The sequence below is a fragment of the Anabrus simplex genome, chromosome 1 (assembly GCF_040414725.1).
Source record: "Anabrus simplex isolate iqAnaSimp1 chromosome 1, ASM4041472v1, whole genome shotgun sequence".
Classification (NCBI taxonomy): domain Eukaryota; kingdom Metazoa; phylum Arthropoda; class Insecta; order Orthoptera; family Tettigoniidae; genus Anabrus; species Anabrus simplex.
This window is the reverse complement of record NC_090265.1, coordinates 471,288,958-471,302,914: the sequence shown is the minus strand read 5'-3', so window position 1 is coordinate 471,302,914 and position 13,957 is coordinate 471,288,958. Positions and strand designations below refer to the sequence as shown.

Here is a 13,957-nt window from a genome sequence, read left to right as displayed (position 1 = left end):
CTTTACGGATTTTATGCAACGCTCTTGCCATACGTAATCTGGGGTACATATTTATCATCTTCTGAATTTCGTCTTCACTGAGAATGAACATGGAAGTTTTCAATAAAGATTTTAAACTTTTTTGTATCCATAACTACAGGGGAATTACTCTAATATCCCATGTTGCTAAGATAATGGAAAGGATACTGGAAAGTAGAATAAGGTTGAGGGTTGAGAATCAGATACAGGAAAATCAGTTTGGTTTCAGAGGTGGAAGGTCAACAACAGAGCCCATTTTCATTATGAGACAACTAATGGAAAAGCTTTGGGAGTACGGGAATGATATGGTGATGACATTCATTGACACTGAAAAGGCATATGACAGTGTCCCCAGGACGAAAGTTTGGGACAGTCTGGTGCAAAAAGGAATTGGACAGGGATTAATAAAAATGATCATGACATTGTATAAGGAATGATGTAGTTGCGTGCAAACACAAGTTGGCAGGACAAGTTGGTTCAAAATAACTAGTCGGCTGAGACAGGGAAGTGTTCTATCACCAATCCTGTTTACAATAGTAATGGATGACATCATGAGAACAGCAAAAGCAGCATATGGAGGAAGAGAAATGAACAAGATGTTATTTGCAGATGATATTGTGATTTGGGGAGAAGACGACAGGAAGGTTCAAGAACAGTTGAATGTGGTGAATGGGAAGATCGAAGAATGTGGATTAAAAATAAGTGTAGAAAAAAGTAAAATTCTTGTTATGACTAGAGGGGAAAAAGAGGGGAAAGGTCAGAATTGACTTGCAGACAAGCCCCTGGAAGTAGTGGAAACGTTTAAATACCTGGGGAGTAAATTAATGGAGAATGCTCGACTGGATGCTGAGATTAGTAAAAGGATACAAGCTGGAAGTTGTTTCTACCATAGTGTAAGAAACATTTTATGGGACAAAGATGTGCCAATGGAAGCAAAGGATACTATGTACAAGATGTATTACGTACCCATAACAACTTACGGAGCAGAAACTTGGACAATGACAAAGAAGGATGAGAGTCGAATACAGGCAGCCGAAATGAAGTTCTTGAGGTGTATGATACAGAAGAGTAGAAGAGACAAAATAAGGAATGAGAAAATCCGGGAAGAAATTGGAGTGGAAAAAATGAATGATAGAATAGAGAAGAGCCGACTAAGATGGTTTGGGCACATAAAGTGAATGAGCGACGAAAGAATGCCAAAAAAGGTGATGGAAATGCAAATCCAAGGAAGGAGAGGCCGTGGACGACCACGATTGAGATGGAAGGATACCATCCAACGCAGCATTATAGAAAGAAACCTGGACTGGGACACAGTGTTGGAGGAGGAGTTGTGGAAAGACCGAAGAAAGTGGAGAGGAACCATATTTGCCCCTACCCGGCTACAGCTGGATAAAGGGAAAGGATGATTATGATGAGCTGTGGGGTCTTTATTGACTCTGGAAAATGACTCATCAGAGAAAAACTTGTCCGTTTTTTTCAATGTAATCTTTTCTATCCAATATGACCATACAATTACTTTTATCTGCCTTAGTCACAATATTGTCATTGTCTTTTATTTTATTCCTAAGATCCCTGTTACATTTAACCTTAAAAATTAAATAATTGAAAAAGAGGTTCAACCTATTCAATACATAAAAGAAAGAAATGTAGTGATTACATTCTTATTTAATAGTAACTATAAATGGGACCGGTTTCGACCCTAGTCCAGGTCATCGTCAGCCGTAAAAACATGTAAAACAATGCATATGAAAAAGAAAAAGATTAAGTGAACTCTGGATCGGTATAAGATGAAACATAAATTAACGATGGGGGTAGAAATTGTGAGTCACTTAAAAGAAAACAGTACATAATATTAAGAATGGTAGTATGGCACACGCAATGATAGGCGAAGTCTCACAATGTTTATGAATATTGGAGAACGGTCAAATGGGTCAGTTTCCACACTCTGTCAGGCACAAAGTCACAACACTATCAAATAATATATGAAGATCATAAATAACTTGAAGTCGCAGACGAATAGATTTGTAGAAGCAAACCGCCAGCTCCCGGTGATCAGTGCGGCACATTCAAGGTCATGCACTGCGGTCTCGAACGCCAAAGTAGAATGGAGAATATCCTGAAGGTCCAGTATTTGTCTCGATTGCGGGAAGTTAAGTACGTATATAAAGAAATATACAACGCAAAACAGTATAATTGAATGAGTACTTGTGCTCCTGCTAAGTTCTTGGAAAACAGTTGACTTGAAAAAACAATTTTAAAGAGAAAAAATATAGTAAAAAGCGCAATATCGGAAAACAAATGAAAACTTATATGCACAGTGCGCTATTGTTTAAATTGAAAAAAATTTAGGTCATGATTGAAGTAGTCGAAGTTGGCGCAAGACAAGAGTTAAAATTTGAAAGAGGAGAACCGAAATGAAGGTCGATGTTTTTTTTTTTTTTTAATAGAGAAGGTAGAATAAATTAACAGAGGAAGAGTGATAGTGAAATAAGAGAAAGAATAAAAGAAATTGAAGTTAGATGGTATTGAGGAAGGATAAGATAGGGAAATGAAGGAGGGGTAGTTTAGGGTGGGTTAGGAGGGTAGAAAATGTGGGTGGGAACTTTGTAAGGCATGGACAGAGGTGCCAACTGTTACGGATTATCCGTAATTATTACGGATTTTCCCGGAAGATTACGGCATTACGGTCCAAGGGTAAATTGTTATGGAAAAGCGGCATTATAAGGAAAATATAATTTCTACGGAAAAAATAAGGAAACAAGGAGAATTAAACCTTTTCGAGCATTGGTACTCTACTCTCTTCGTTTCAAATTTTGTGAGTTGGCAACGATACTTATTCGATCTTCACTTCCTTCTGCTACCCGTGAGCGTCGTGAAATTCATTGTGAATAACTCTACTCTCCTATTCACTAAAAAATGTAATCTTGTATTATTGCAGTATTAAGTGCACCTGACATTAAGTCTCCAACAGAAAGAGTTTTCAGTGTTAATAGGAAAAACAGAATGTTTTCAGGCCTACAATAATCACATCTACACTGGAATCGCTTATTGTTCATAAGGTGAAAATGTCCTCACAGGGGAAGAATGCTACGAGAAAAATCCCACACAAAAGCAGCTGCGTGGGGAAACAATTTACAAAGAATGTTTTATGACAGAACTAACTATAATAATTTCGTGTGGCTATTTCTAACCGAGTGCAGCCCTTGTAAGGCAGACCCTCCGATGAGGGTGGGCAGCATCTGCCATGTGTAGGGAACTGCGTGTTATTGTGGTGGAGGATAGTGTTATGTGTGGTGTGTGAGTTGCAGGAATGTTGGAGACAGCACAAACACCCAGCCCCTGGGCCATTGGAATTAACCAATTAAGGTTAAAATCCCCGACCCGGCCGGGGATCGAACCCGGGACCCTCTGAACCGAAGGCCAGTACGCTGACCATTCAACCAACGAGTCACAGAACTAACAGGTAATGTGCAAATTTATGGTATAATAGGATATATCTTAGAATAGATTGTTGATGGGAAGGGCAAACAGGGTGACATTATCCAGAAGGGATGAGTGTGCTTTGGATTCGACTCCAAAATTTTTCGGAGAGTAGGGGAGGGGAATTACGGAAAAGCCATTTCAAAGGTTGGCACCTTTGCATGGAAAATAGAATTGGGGTTTTGGAATTTGGAATTTTTGAGAAGAAGAATTAGGAAGTCAAAAAGGATATTGGTTTTTTCAGAAATGTCGTTGAAATTGAAATTAGGGTTGAAGTACTGGTCAAGGTGGATAAAGCAATTTTCAGTAATGTTTAAGAGGGGGCCTTTGTTAATGATTTTAAGTATATTCATGCCATTGTCAATACTGGTGAAACTATGCTTGGAGTCTTGTATGTGCTGTCCTATGGCAGAGAATCTGTTGTATTTAATGGCGTTGACATGTTCAGAGTACCTGATATTGAAGTTGCGGCCAGTTTGTCCGACGTAGGAGGAATTGCAGTTGTTGCATTTGAATCTGTATACACCGGGAGCTGGCGGTTTGCTTCTACAAATCTATTCATCTGCGACTTCAAGTTATTTATGATCTTCATATATTATTTGATAGTGTTGTGACTTTGTGCCTGACAGAGTGTGGAAACTGACCCATTTGACCGTTCTCCAATATTCATAAACATTGTGAGACTTCGCCTATCATTGCGTGTGCCATACTACCATTCTTAATATTACGTACTGTTTTCTTTTAAGTGACTCACAATTTCTACCCCCATCGTTAATTTATGTTTCATTTTATACCGATCCAGAGTTCATTTAATCTTTTTCTTTTTCATATGCATTGTTTTACATGTTTTTACAGCTGACGATGACCTGGACTAGGGTCGAAACCGGTCCCATTTATAGTTACTATTAAATAAGAATGTAATCACTACATTTCTTTCTTTTATGTACTGAATAGGTTGAACCTCTTTTTCAATTATTTAATTTTTAACGTTAATACTTTCAATACGGAACAATGAAATTTTTATCTTTAAATACATTTAACCTTGTCAAACAAAATATTGTTTTTAAGCTGACTAACTAGGTGAGGAAGTCTTTTCTTTATTTCGTACCTAAGATCGTCTTGAGAATCTGTAGGGAGTTTTGGATGTTAGACTCTGCTTCGGCGATAGTTGTTATGATAGCATCACCTTTGTTAAAACTTGGCCAATTAAATTTAGGTCCTCTCTTAAGAGTGTCTAGTTCTTGGTCTGTGAAATGGATTCTGGAAAGGTTTTTACACCGTATTGATTGAATTTAACTTGTCTTGTGCCGTTAAATGATTTACTCTGGACTTTCTATTATTAATGTTATTGTTATATCATAATTCGCCTTTCTTAAATTATCTAGTTTGCTGCCAAGAGTGGCCTGTTTCCTACTTAAGATGCATTCCATTTTATTTGCAACATGACACTGGAATGAATTCCATTCGAGAGGGACCAGCCATAGGGGGGCCTCAAGATGAGCTAAATACAACTTTTTGTTTAAAAAGGATTTCTTTCTGTAAAGAAATTTAATCTCTTTTCTTAACCATAAGTGGTTAACCTTTTTTTTGAATCGAAAGGCGAAACTGAGATGATAAATTCTTTCTTTGGGAAGGCTTTAAGAATTTTGGAATTGCTTTGTTTACTAGACATTCTTTTAAAAACATTTTTGCTAAACTGACTCTGAGATTCATGAACCTATTTAAAACTTTCTTAGCCTGGTTGGCTTCATTAGTGCAAGTTACGAACTTCATAGATCCGTATTGATACCGTTAAAACTTTTTTTTTTTAGACCAGCGCTGCATGACCACCATGTTCATGGCTTATTTCCTATGGATAATACTTTTAGAAAAAGTCAAGGTATGGAAAGAAAGAGATATAAAAATTAATGGGTTTAAAAACCCTTAGATAACTAAGAAAAGAGATTCCATCACAAATGTATGACGTAAAAGCTTACCGTAAATGATACTCCCTATAGCTGGTGTAGAATGAGCCTCGCTCTGACTTGCTTCTCGCCACGCTACTGCGTGTGTTATAGTTGTGTTTTCTTTCGCCCAGCGGAACAAGGCTAGTGGTAGTAGGGTGGAGGGGGAACAGGGTTATTAGTGGGGGAAGGGGAAATAGCTCGGCCTGTAGTAGGAAGGGAGGGCGGGAAGTTTGAATTAAAGGAGGTGACTTCCAATTATTAATTCTTCATGAGGATAGAAGCGATGGTATTTGTTCATATAACGGATTTTTGATCTCTTGTACGTCATTTAAATTTTTCTTTGTGTCAATACTCTGGTCCAAACATATATTTTCGTAATTGCTCATCAGGTTCCCTTTGCTTACTTTCTATAAAACGGTCAATTCTTTACTTATGTTAGTGTATTGGTGACCAGTATCCCCCATTGGGTGGACCAAAACCTAATACTGTTTCTTAGTTTTAACTGTATCAATACGGATCTATACGATGAAGTTCGTAAACTGTACTGTTATGTTCTGAGCTGTCAGCGGAGAGATGGCGTGGAATGATATTAGTAGACGAATAACTTTGAGTGGTGTCTTTAAAAGTAGGAAAGATCACAATATGAAGATAAAGTTGGAATTCAAGAGGACAAATTGGGGCAAATATTCATTTATAGAAAGGGGAGTTAGGAATAACTTACCAAGGGAGATGTTCAATAAATTTCCAATTTCTTTGAAATGATTTAAGAAAAGGCTAGGAAAACAACAGATAGGGAATCTGCCACCTGGGCAACTGCCCTAAATGCAGATCAGAATTGACTGATAGAGAAAATAGTACCTAGCTATCTCACATACAATTTTCCTTTACAAGTCAGAAAACTTCTTGGGGCAGGTTGGTGGGTCCCTGGTAAGCATTATGGATGGACCTCTCCTCTCTTGAACTTCAGATATTGTAAAACATAATTTTTCTAAGATTCCAAAGATGCAGGATGAACACCAAAGTGCCACCAGAGTTTGTGTAGGCCCTACTGGGGGAGAAATGGCATACAAATTTAAGTAAATACTGTGTGTACATCTGAGTATGGCCATTAGCATTACTATCCAGGTGCATATGGAATAAATGCAATCTTGGCAGTTCAAAGCATTTTCCATTTTCATGTTTGAAATTTTAAAAAATATATACTGCAATTAATGTGCCCGCCTGATGACCATCATCGTTAAGGGGTCAAGTCCATATGGTCTGACACCATGATTAGCCGGTTCAAGATCCAATGGTAGAAAAAAAGCTGCCATGAGAATGTTGGCTGGCAAGGTAGGAGAGGTGGTATACAATTTCTAATCACTAGATTGTGTGCCAAAAGCCCCGATTCAATTCCAAACCTCTCTGTGGCATTCATGTGGAATGAGGGAATATGACGTTGATCATGATTTGTTCCTCAGACGGGGATGTAAAGCCTTGAGCAGAAACTTTGGTGCTATTTGACAGGAGTAGGCTATGTGCCAGCAGCCTACTGGGTCCCCCACCCACCCCACTCCTAATCTATCGTACATCACGTCATTAATTTCACCCCATTAACTCCTCTGATTCTGATGAGGTTGACATCAAGAAGGGCATCCAGTTGTAAAAAGATGCCACGAAGATTCAACTCGTTTTATGCCCGCCCCGTAGAAAAACAGGACAAGGGCTCAATTTGGGATGAAATTAAATCTGAAGACGGAGTACCCAGAATACAGTTACCAAACTGATGATACGATCACTGTGTGGAGTGGTAGAGGTAAAGAATTATCTATCTCTGCAGCGCATACTGCCCGAACGGCAAGAAAAAAAAAAATTTATTAGCTGTAACCTATCTCTGCAAAATCCAGGGCAAGCTCTGTCATGAGAACAGTGGCCCCCTTACACTTCCTTTGAGGCTCTTTAACCATCGCCGCCGCACATACTGCCCGCACAGCAAGAGAAAAGTATAATTTAGTACCTGTAACTTATCTTTGCAAAATTCAGACCAAGCTCTGTCATGAGAACAGTAGCCCCTTTACACTCCCTTCGAGAGGGTCTTAACTATCGCCGCGGCACATACTGCCCGCACGGCAAGAAAAAAATATAATTTAGTAGCTGCAACCTATCTTTGCAAAATCCAGACCAAGCTCTGTCTTGAGAACAGTAGCCCCCTTACACTCCCTTCGAGAGGCTCTTAACTATCATCGCGGCGCATACTCCCCGCATAGCAAGAAAAAAAATATAATTTAGTAGCTGTAACCTATCTTTGCAAAATCCACACCAAGCTCTGTCATGAGAATAATATCTTTGCATTGTAACTTCCATGTTTTATGTTATAACATCTATGCTTTTCTCACCTATTTGAAGTTCCATGCTTTGATGTAAAGTCAAAGTAACCAGTCTATACCATAAGATCTCTGGAAACAAAGATGGCTATCATGAATACATCCTCATACTTCTTATGTGCAATTATTACCAATATTACCTACAAAATCACTAATAATGCAACATTTTGGGTCCTAATAATATTCAAAATGGAGTCCTGAACACATGTGAGTAATTTTCAATGCAATATTATTATTTCCAGTCTCCTACTTCTTTACCGGAGCCAAAATTTTCAAAAAGCAGTCCTGAACACATGCGAGTAATTTTCAATGCAATATTATTATTATTATTATTATTTCCAGTCCCCTGCTTCTTTACCGGAGCTGGAGTTCAACTTAATAAAGTGACCCAATTCAAATATCTAGGGTCATGCATCACCTTGGATTGCAGGACGACTCCAGATGTCAAGACAAGTGTCAGTGCCGCATGGATGAAATGGCACCAAGTTACTGGAATCCTGTGTGGTAAGAAAATTCCACTGCATTTTAAATTTAAAGTCTACCACACAGTGGCCCTTTATGGAACTGAATGCTGGCCTACAACTTCGAAGCATGAACAGGCACATCATGCAATGGAAATGAAGGTGGTCCAATGGCTTGACTCAACTGGACCATATTAGTAACTATGTTTTACGAAAGAAATTCAAGGTTGCCCCAATCACAGAGAAAATGCATGAATCACGCCTGCAATAATATGGGTGAGTACTCTGTAGCAGTGGAACTTCAGTTGCAAAGATTACCCTTCCACTGAACATGGATGATCACCGACCTCGAGGGCAACCTCGAAGATGCTGGCTGGACCAAGCGAGAGCTGATGTGTGGTTTACCATACTCAGCCCCTGGGATGCTATGGATTAATTGAAGTGGGGGAAACACTGCAAGAAGACAGAGCCTGCACAAGTGGAAAAGTGCAAAGACAATGATACTGGGAATGAAATTTAGGAGATTCATTTTCAAAAGGTCCTGTGTGTTTCATGAACATGCTTGTCAATTCTTGTCGCATAACTATTCTGTTCTCTTCAGTTACTTTGGTGATAATACACCGCAATGATAGGGTTGAATAAAACGTAGCATTTTGGGCAGAGTAGTAGATGTGTGCACATACAAATTTATTCACTGTATTTTTAGTGCCCTAATCAATGACAGATGGGTTAATGAATAGTACTAGTAACAGTAATGCATATCTCTGGATGATCCTTCACCAAAAATCAACACTAAGCGCTTGTACTTCAACTTGCAGAGCATGCTAGTTAATGTGTTACTGATCAGCCCAGCTTGACAATGTACTGCGCCCTCCACTCAATCACACCTGTCCCCCCTCCCAATCGGCGAAGCTATAGTAAGGAGCACTCACGGTTTAGTAACACGAGCGATCACTAGGTGGCACTGTCGCACTAGTAGCGCTGAGAGGGAGCGCCGAGAGGAACGACAATGCTGCCAACTGTTGGTTTCAAATGGCTATACTTTTTTTCTTGCCGTGCAGACAGTATGCGCCGCGGCGATAGAAAAGAGCCTCTCGAAGGGAGTGCGGCACCTAAGGGGCCACTGTTCTCATGACAAAGATTGGCCTGGATGTGCAAAGATAGGTTACAACTACTAAACTGCCTTTTTTCTTGCCGTGCGGACAGTATGCGCCGCGGCGATAGAAAAGAGCCTCTCGAAGGGAGTGTGGGGCCACTGTTCTCACGACAGAGATTGGCCTCGAGGTGCAAGAAAATACCTTAAAGCTAATAAATGATCTTTATTTCTCACGCCGAGGCCATTTCAAACTTCCCGGGCCGCTTTTTCTGCAATGGTTGGTAACAAATTCTCGGCCTCATCCTAGATATCAGTGACGTCATCCTCTTACTTACGTGAACCGATCACCGTTATAAGCAATGGAGTATGGCATCTAAAACAGTATTTCTTATTATTAAAGTAAATGTACTTCTAGGGGCGGGCAGGTTGGTCCCTGGCAAGCATATTGAACACATCTCTCTTCCTCGATCATTGTAAGGTAAAATTGGAAGCGTTTCAAGTAACATTCTATGTAATAATCCTCGAGTTCCCCTTTCTATATTTTTACCAAAATCTGTTATACTGTTCACTGTTTGCACATTGGTGAGGTCGTGGGTACAAACTGTGTCTCGCATGTTGAACTGGTTTGGTTTTACGGCCGGATGTCCTTCCTGACGCCAACCCTATTTGGAAGGATGTATTCACTATCGCGTGTTTCTGTTGTGGATGTGTTGTGAGAGTATGACAGGGAATGTGTTGGGACAAACAAATACCTAATCACCAAGCAGCACCAATTTACTACGCGAATGAATATGAAACTCATGTTTTCAAAATAAATAAGAAAATTTGTTCTTAAAAGCAGTATGGTCAAGTAGAAAAAAAAACCACTCGATAAATAAACAGATCAATGAGGGCACATACTCGCGGTCAATTCCGCATGTACATATCCTTTCTTGAACAAAGAAAATTAATTCACACATTCCGAAACATCCATTCAAACAATATGAATACATCAGGAGGAACAAAAACTAGGTTATAATTCATGTCAACAAGTAGACCATCCCATCGTGCCTTATAACGTACCGCGCCCTCCAACCTCCACGCAAACACACCCCTCTCCCCTTCCAATGAAATCAACAAACAAAAATCACATGACCACCGCCCTACCTGCAGGCATAAATCAAAATCTGCACATTCAGCGCACTTTATTCTTAATCCCGTTATATCTTCTTGGCAATATGTACAGTTGTACTTTGCAAACAAATCTGCAAAAAAAAAAATCAATATGAGCAACAAAACAAATAAATTGTTCCAAAATACGTAAGGTATGAAGGCAAGAAGCCATAACGTACCCGCCATAATGAGTTTTGGATGACGTCACATCCCGCAAATTTCAAGGAAATTACTGTGAAAATACACACTAAAATACAATTTGGCTGTGGATATATTGCTAATAAATGTTTTAGAATAAATTGATAAGCATTATTCAAGACACAAGACCGAAAATTTAAGGTATTAACACACTGCCCCTACTATCACTCTATATTTTTAATACGGACCACAGCTTCGCCATTAAACCGATGCTAGCGACTGTCTTTTGTTCGAATTTAACGACCTCTCGTGTTATTCATTTGTATTAAAGTTGCCACACATTTGCCATGGCAGCCAATATGATGGCTATCCATGCCAAAAGTTTAAAATATTAAGACATCGACGTAAATAAACAGAGTTCTAAAATTTACCCATAAGAATGCTATTATATTACATGTAATGTTATTTATTTCAATCACCCGTTAAAGAGCGAATAACAATTGTATAATACAAACTGTAATTCTTTACTCCTATGTTGGTGATTTGTATCACATTGGTAGAACTTGAACATTAACTGCAGCCTGCAGTTCATTCCTGGTTCATTCCGAATTCGGAAGTTTCGAGGGGGATTTTTGTCCATCGTTTGTATTCACAATCATATTTATAGTAATATACTTCTTTGAAGAATCAATTACGACGTTGTCATCATGAATAGTACTAAGGTAAAGTGGTTATGATGTACAATATATATTTTGTCACTAACGTTCTTTCTCTAGAACTATAGTATTCCAGTGACCGGAGTATTATCTCTAATTTCTTCCACTTTCCTTTCCGGTGGATGTATTATACTATTTATTTTTACAGAAAGCATTCAAACTGGTTCAGCTGGGAACTAGACAGATTTATCGAAGTACACATACTGCACGAGTGCCCAACCCCCACGCCGACGTTCCTCCGGGTTTTCAGAAAATGAAAGCTAAACAAGAAAAATTTCAGGTAATATCGCATTTAAAACGATCTTGAAATTGTTCAACTTTGAACTTAATTTGTTGAGCTGAGGCTGAGATTTTCAGTGGGTGTTTTTTTTTATTATTATTATAGAACTACTCAGTCTCCTGTAAGATATTCGTCCTTATGTTTTTACCATGCAGTTCCCCTGTTCTGTGTATTTCATAGTTGACTTAGTGTGTTCCGATGACCTGCGATGTTAGGCCCCTTACAACAACAAACATAAGCAAGCAGCAGAGTGTTTTCCGGTATTTGGATGAGCTGAACTCGGGGTCAAACCTGCTTTCGGGCTGAAAACTCGCCCTAATACATAATATAGGTAGTTGAATCTAATAAATTTTAGTCTTGTTACATATAGGAGAGAAGTATTCATAGTCACTGCTAAGGACCTACCTGCTTGCCTGGCCACCCTAACAAGTATGTTTATAGGAAAAGATATGGATGGGGTTAGAGAAGGACTAAGGCAGTAATTGGTTATTTGTTGGTAGTAGAGAGTTGTTGGAAGCAACAGCCTTGCCAGAAGAAGCATTTTTTGGAGACCATAGAGTAGCAATAGCAAAAAATAAACGTATGGAAATTAAAAGGTATGGAAGTAACTTAAAACAAAAATTACAATATAAATTGAAACAACACTTGCCCAGAAGTGAGGTAGAGAGTGTTGTGAATAGATGGGGAATAAGTTACCGTATACCTTATGTTGCACACTGTTTTATTATTTAACTACATTATTTACAAATGGCTACTGCTCAGATCATTTATAACAAAAGGATATCCAAAGATATGTCACTCCTGGAAAGTAGTGTTTTTATTTGTTCATCTAGAATCCCCAACATCCTCCCAACCCTGGTCAACCTCCAGAAGTATGACCAGCTAAAGAGGTCTGACAATGCGAGCTCTGTCCGCCTTGGAGACCACAACTGTCCGGGCGTGTCCATCTCGTCCATGACACGATCCTCATTCGACATATGACGAGGTCGGTGATCTTCCTGCAAAAGGACGATGTCTCCTACTCTGAAGGCAGGGAGTGTTCCTCTTGGGCGTTGTGCTTGGTGGAAGTTTTGCAGTTGCAGCAGGTACTCTTTACTCCATCGTTTCCAGAAATGATCCTCCAGTTGCTGCTGGAGCCTGAATTCTGTAATGGGAGGACTTGCCTGGGGTTCAGGTCCAGAGGGTAGTAGGTGAGTTGTCTGCCGATGAGGAAATGTGCTGGACTAAGAACATCTACATCGTCATCCTTAGTGGTCTGGAGTTCAGGGCAGCTTCTATAGATGTCAGTACCATCTTGATCTACTGAGGATCGCCCAGAGTCTTCCTCAGACATCGCTTCGTGAAGCCAATCATCGTTTTCCACCAGCCTTCCCACCAAGCTCTCTGTGGTGCAATGAACTTCCATACGATGCTATGCTGTGATAGGTACTGGTGAGTCTTTGCATGCAAAATTGTTGTCAGTAATGCGAAAATTTTGAAATGTTCATGCTAACCTTCCGTATTCCTCAAAATATTCACCAAATATTGTAGTGTAAAAGGTATACTCATCCGTTGGTAATTTTCGTCAATGACCGTCTTCTGTCATGAGGTCTAGTGATAATGGCCAAGGGTACTTCAGTTCATTACACTTCATACATTGTATTTTCGTTTAATAGTGCGTAATACCTGTCTTCTCGTGAGTATGTGGTCCGTATATTGAATTGAAATGTTCCCGGGTTTCGGGACCAAAATAAATGTTGTGAATAGATGGCGAATAAGTTACCGAATACCTTAAGTTGCACACTGTTTTATTAGTTAACTACATTATTTACAAATGGCTACCGCTCAGATCATATATAACAAAAGGATACCCAAAGATCTGTCACTCCCGGTAAGTAGAGTCTTTATTTGTTCATCTAGAATTTCCAACAGGGTGTGGAGTTGGAATGGGACATGTTCAAAAATCATTTGTAAGTATTGCAGAGAATGCTTGTGGTAGAATAGCTAAAAGAGTGAAATATAGATACACACTATGGTGGAATCAGAAGGTAAAGGTACCAGTGGTAAAGAAGGCGGCATGGCAAGTATGGAATAGGGATGAAGCAGAAGAAAGTATCAGGAAATGAAAAGAAGGTGCAAGAGAGTAGTAAGTAAAGATAAACTGGGAAAGATTTACTCGAGAGGTGGAAGAGGATGCTATATGGACTTACAATAAGGAAGAGAAAAGAATTAGTCTACAATAAACAACAATCACCACCACCACACACTTTACAAAAAAGGTGAGAAAGTGAAAAGGAAAAAAAAAAGAGATATCAACACAGCCAGTGG

General features: G+C 39.2%; 1 protein-coding gene across 7 annotated transcripts in view; it reads right to left on the bottom strand.

The window, feature by feature from the left end:
• Nucleotides 1-10,926, bottom strand: part of Ada2b (Transcriptional adapter 2B) — a 153,178-nt gene extending 142,252 nt beyond the window's left edge. For 6 of the 7 annotated variants that reach the window (XR_010858488.2, XR_010858487.2, XR_010858489.2 and 3 more), the window contains exons 1-2: nucleotides 10,696-10,926; nucleotides 10,511-10,608 (exon numbers count right to left, since the gene is read on the bottom strand). Coding sequence is in view for 2 of the 7 variants with exons in the window: in XM_067135259.2 (XP_066991360.1) it covers nucleotides 10,511-10,608; nucleotides 10,696-10,702 (105 nt within the window). In the remaining 5 variants the exon portion in view is untranslated. The remainder of the gene's footprint in view (nucleotides 1-10,510; nucleotides 10,609-10,695) is intronic. The other variant, XM_067135262.2, reaches the window with a different exon arrangement.
• Between the last annotated feature and the right edge of the window lie 3,031 nt (nucleotides 10,927-13,957).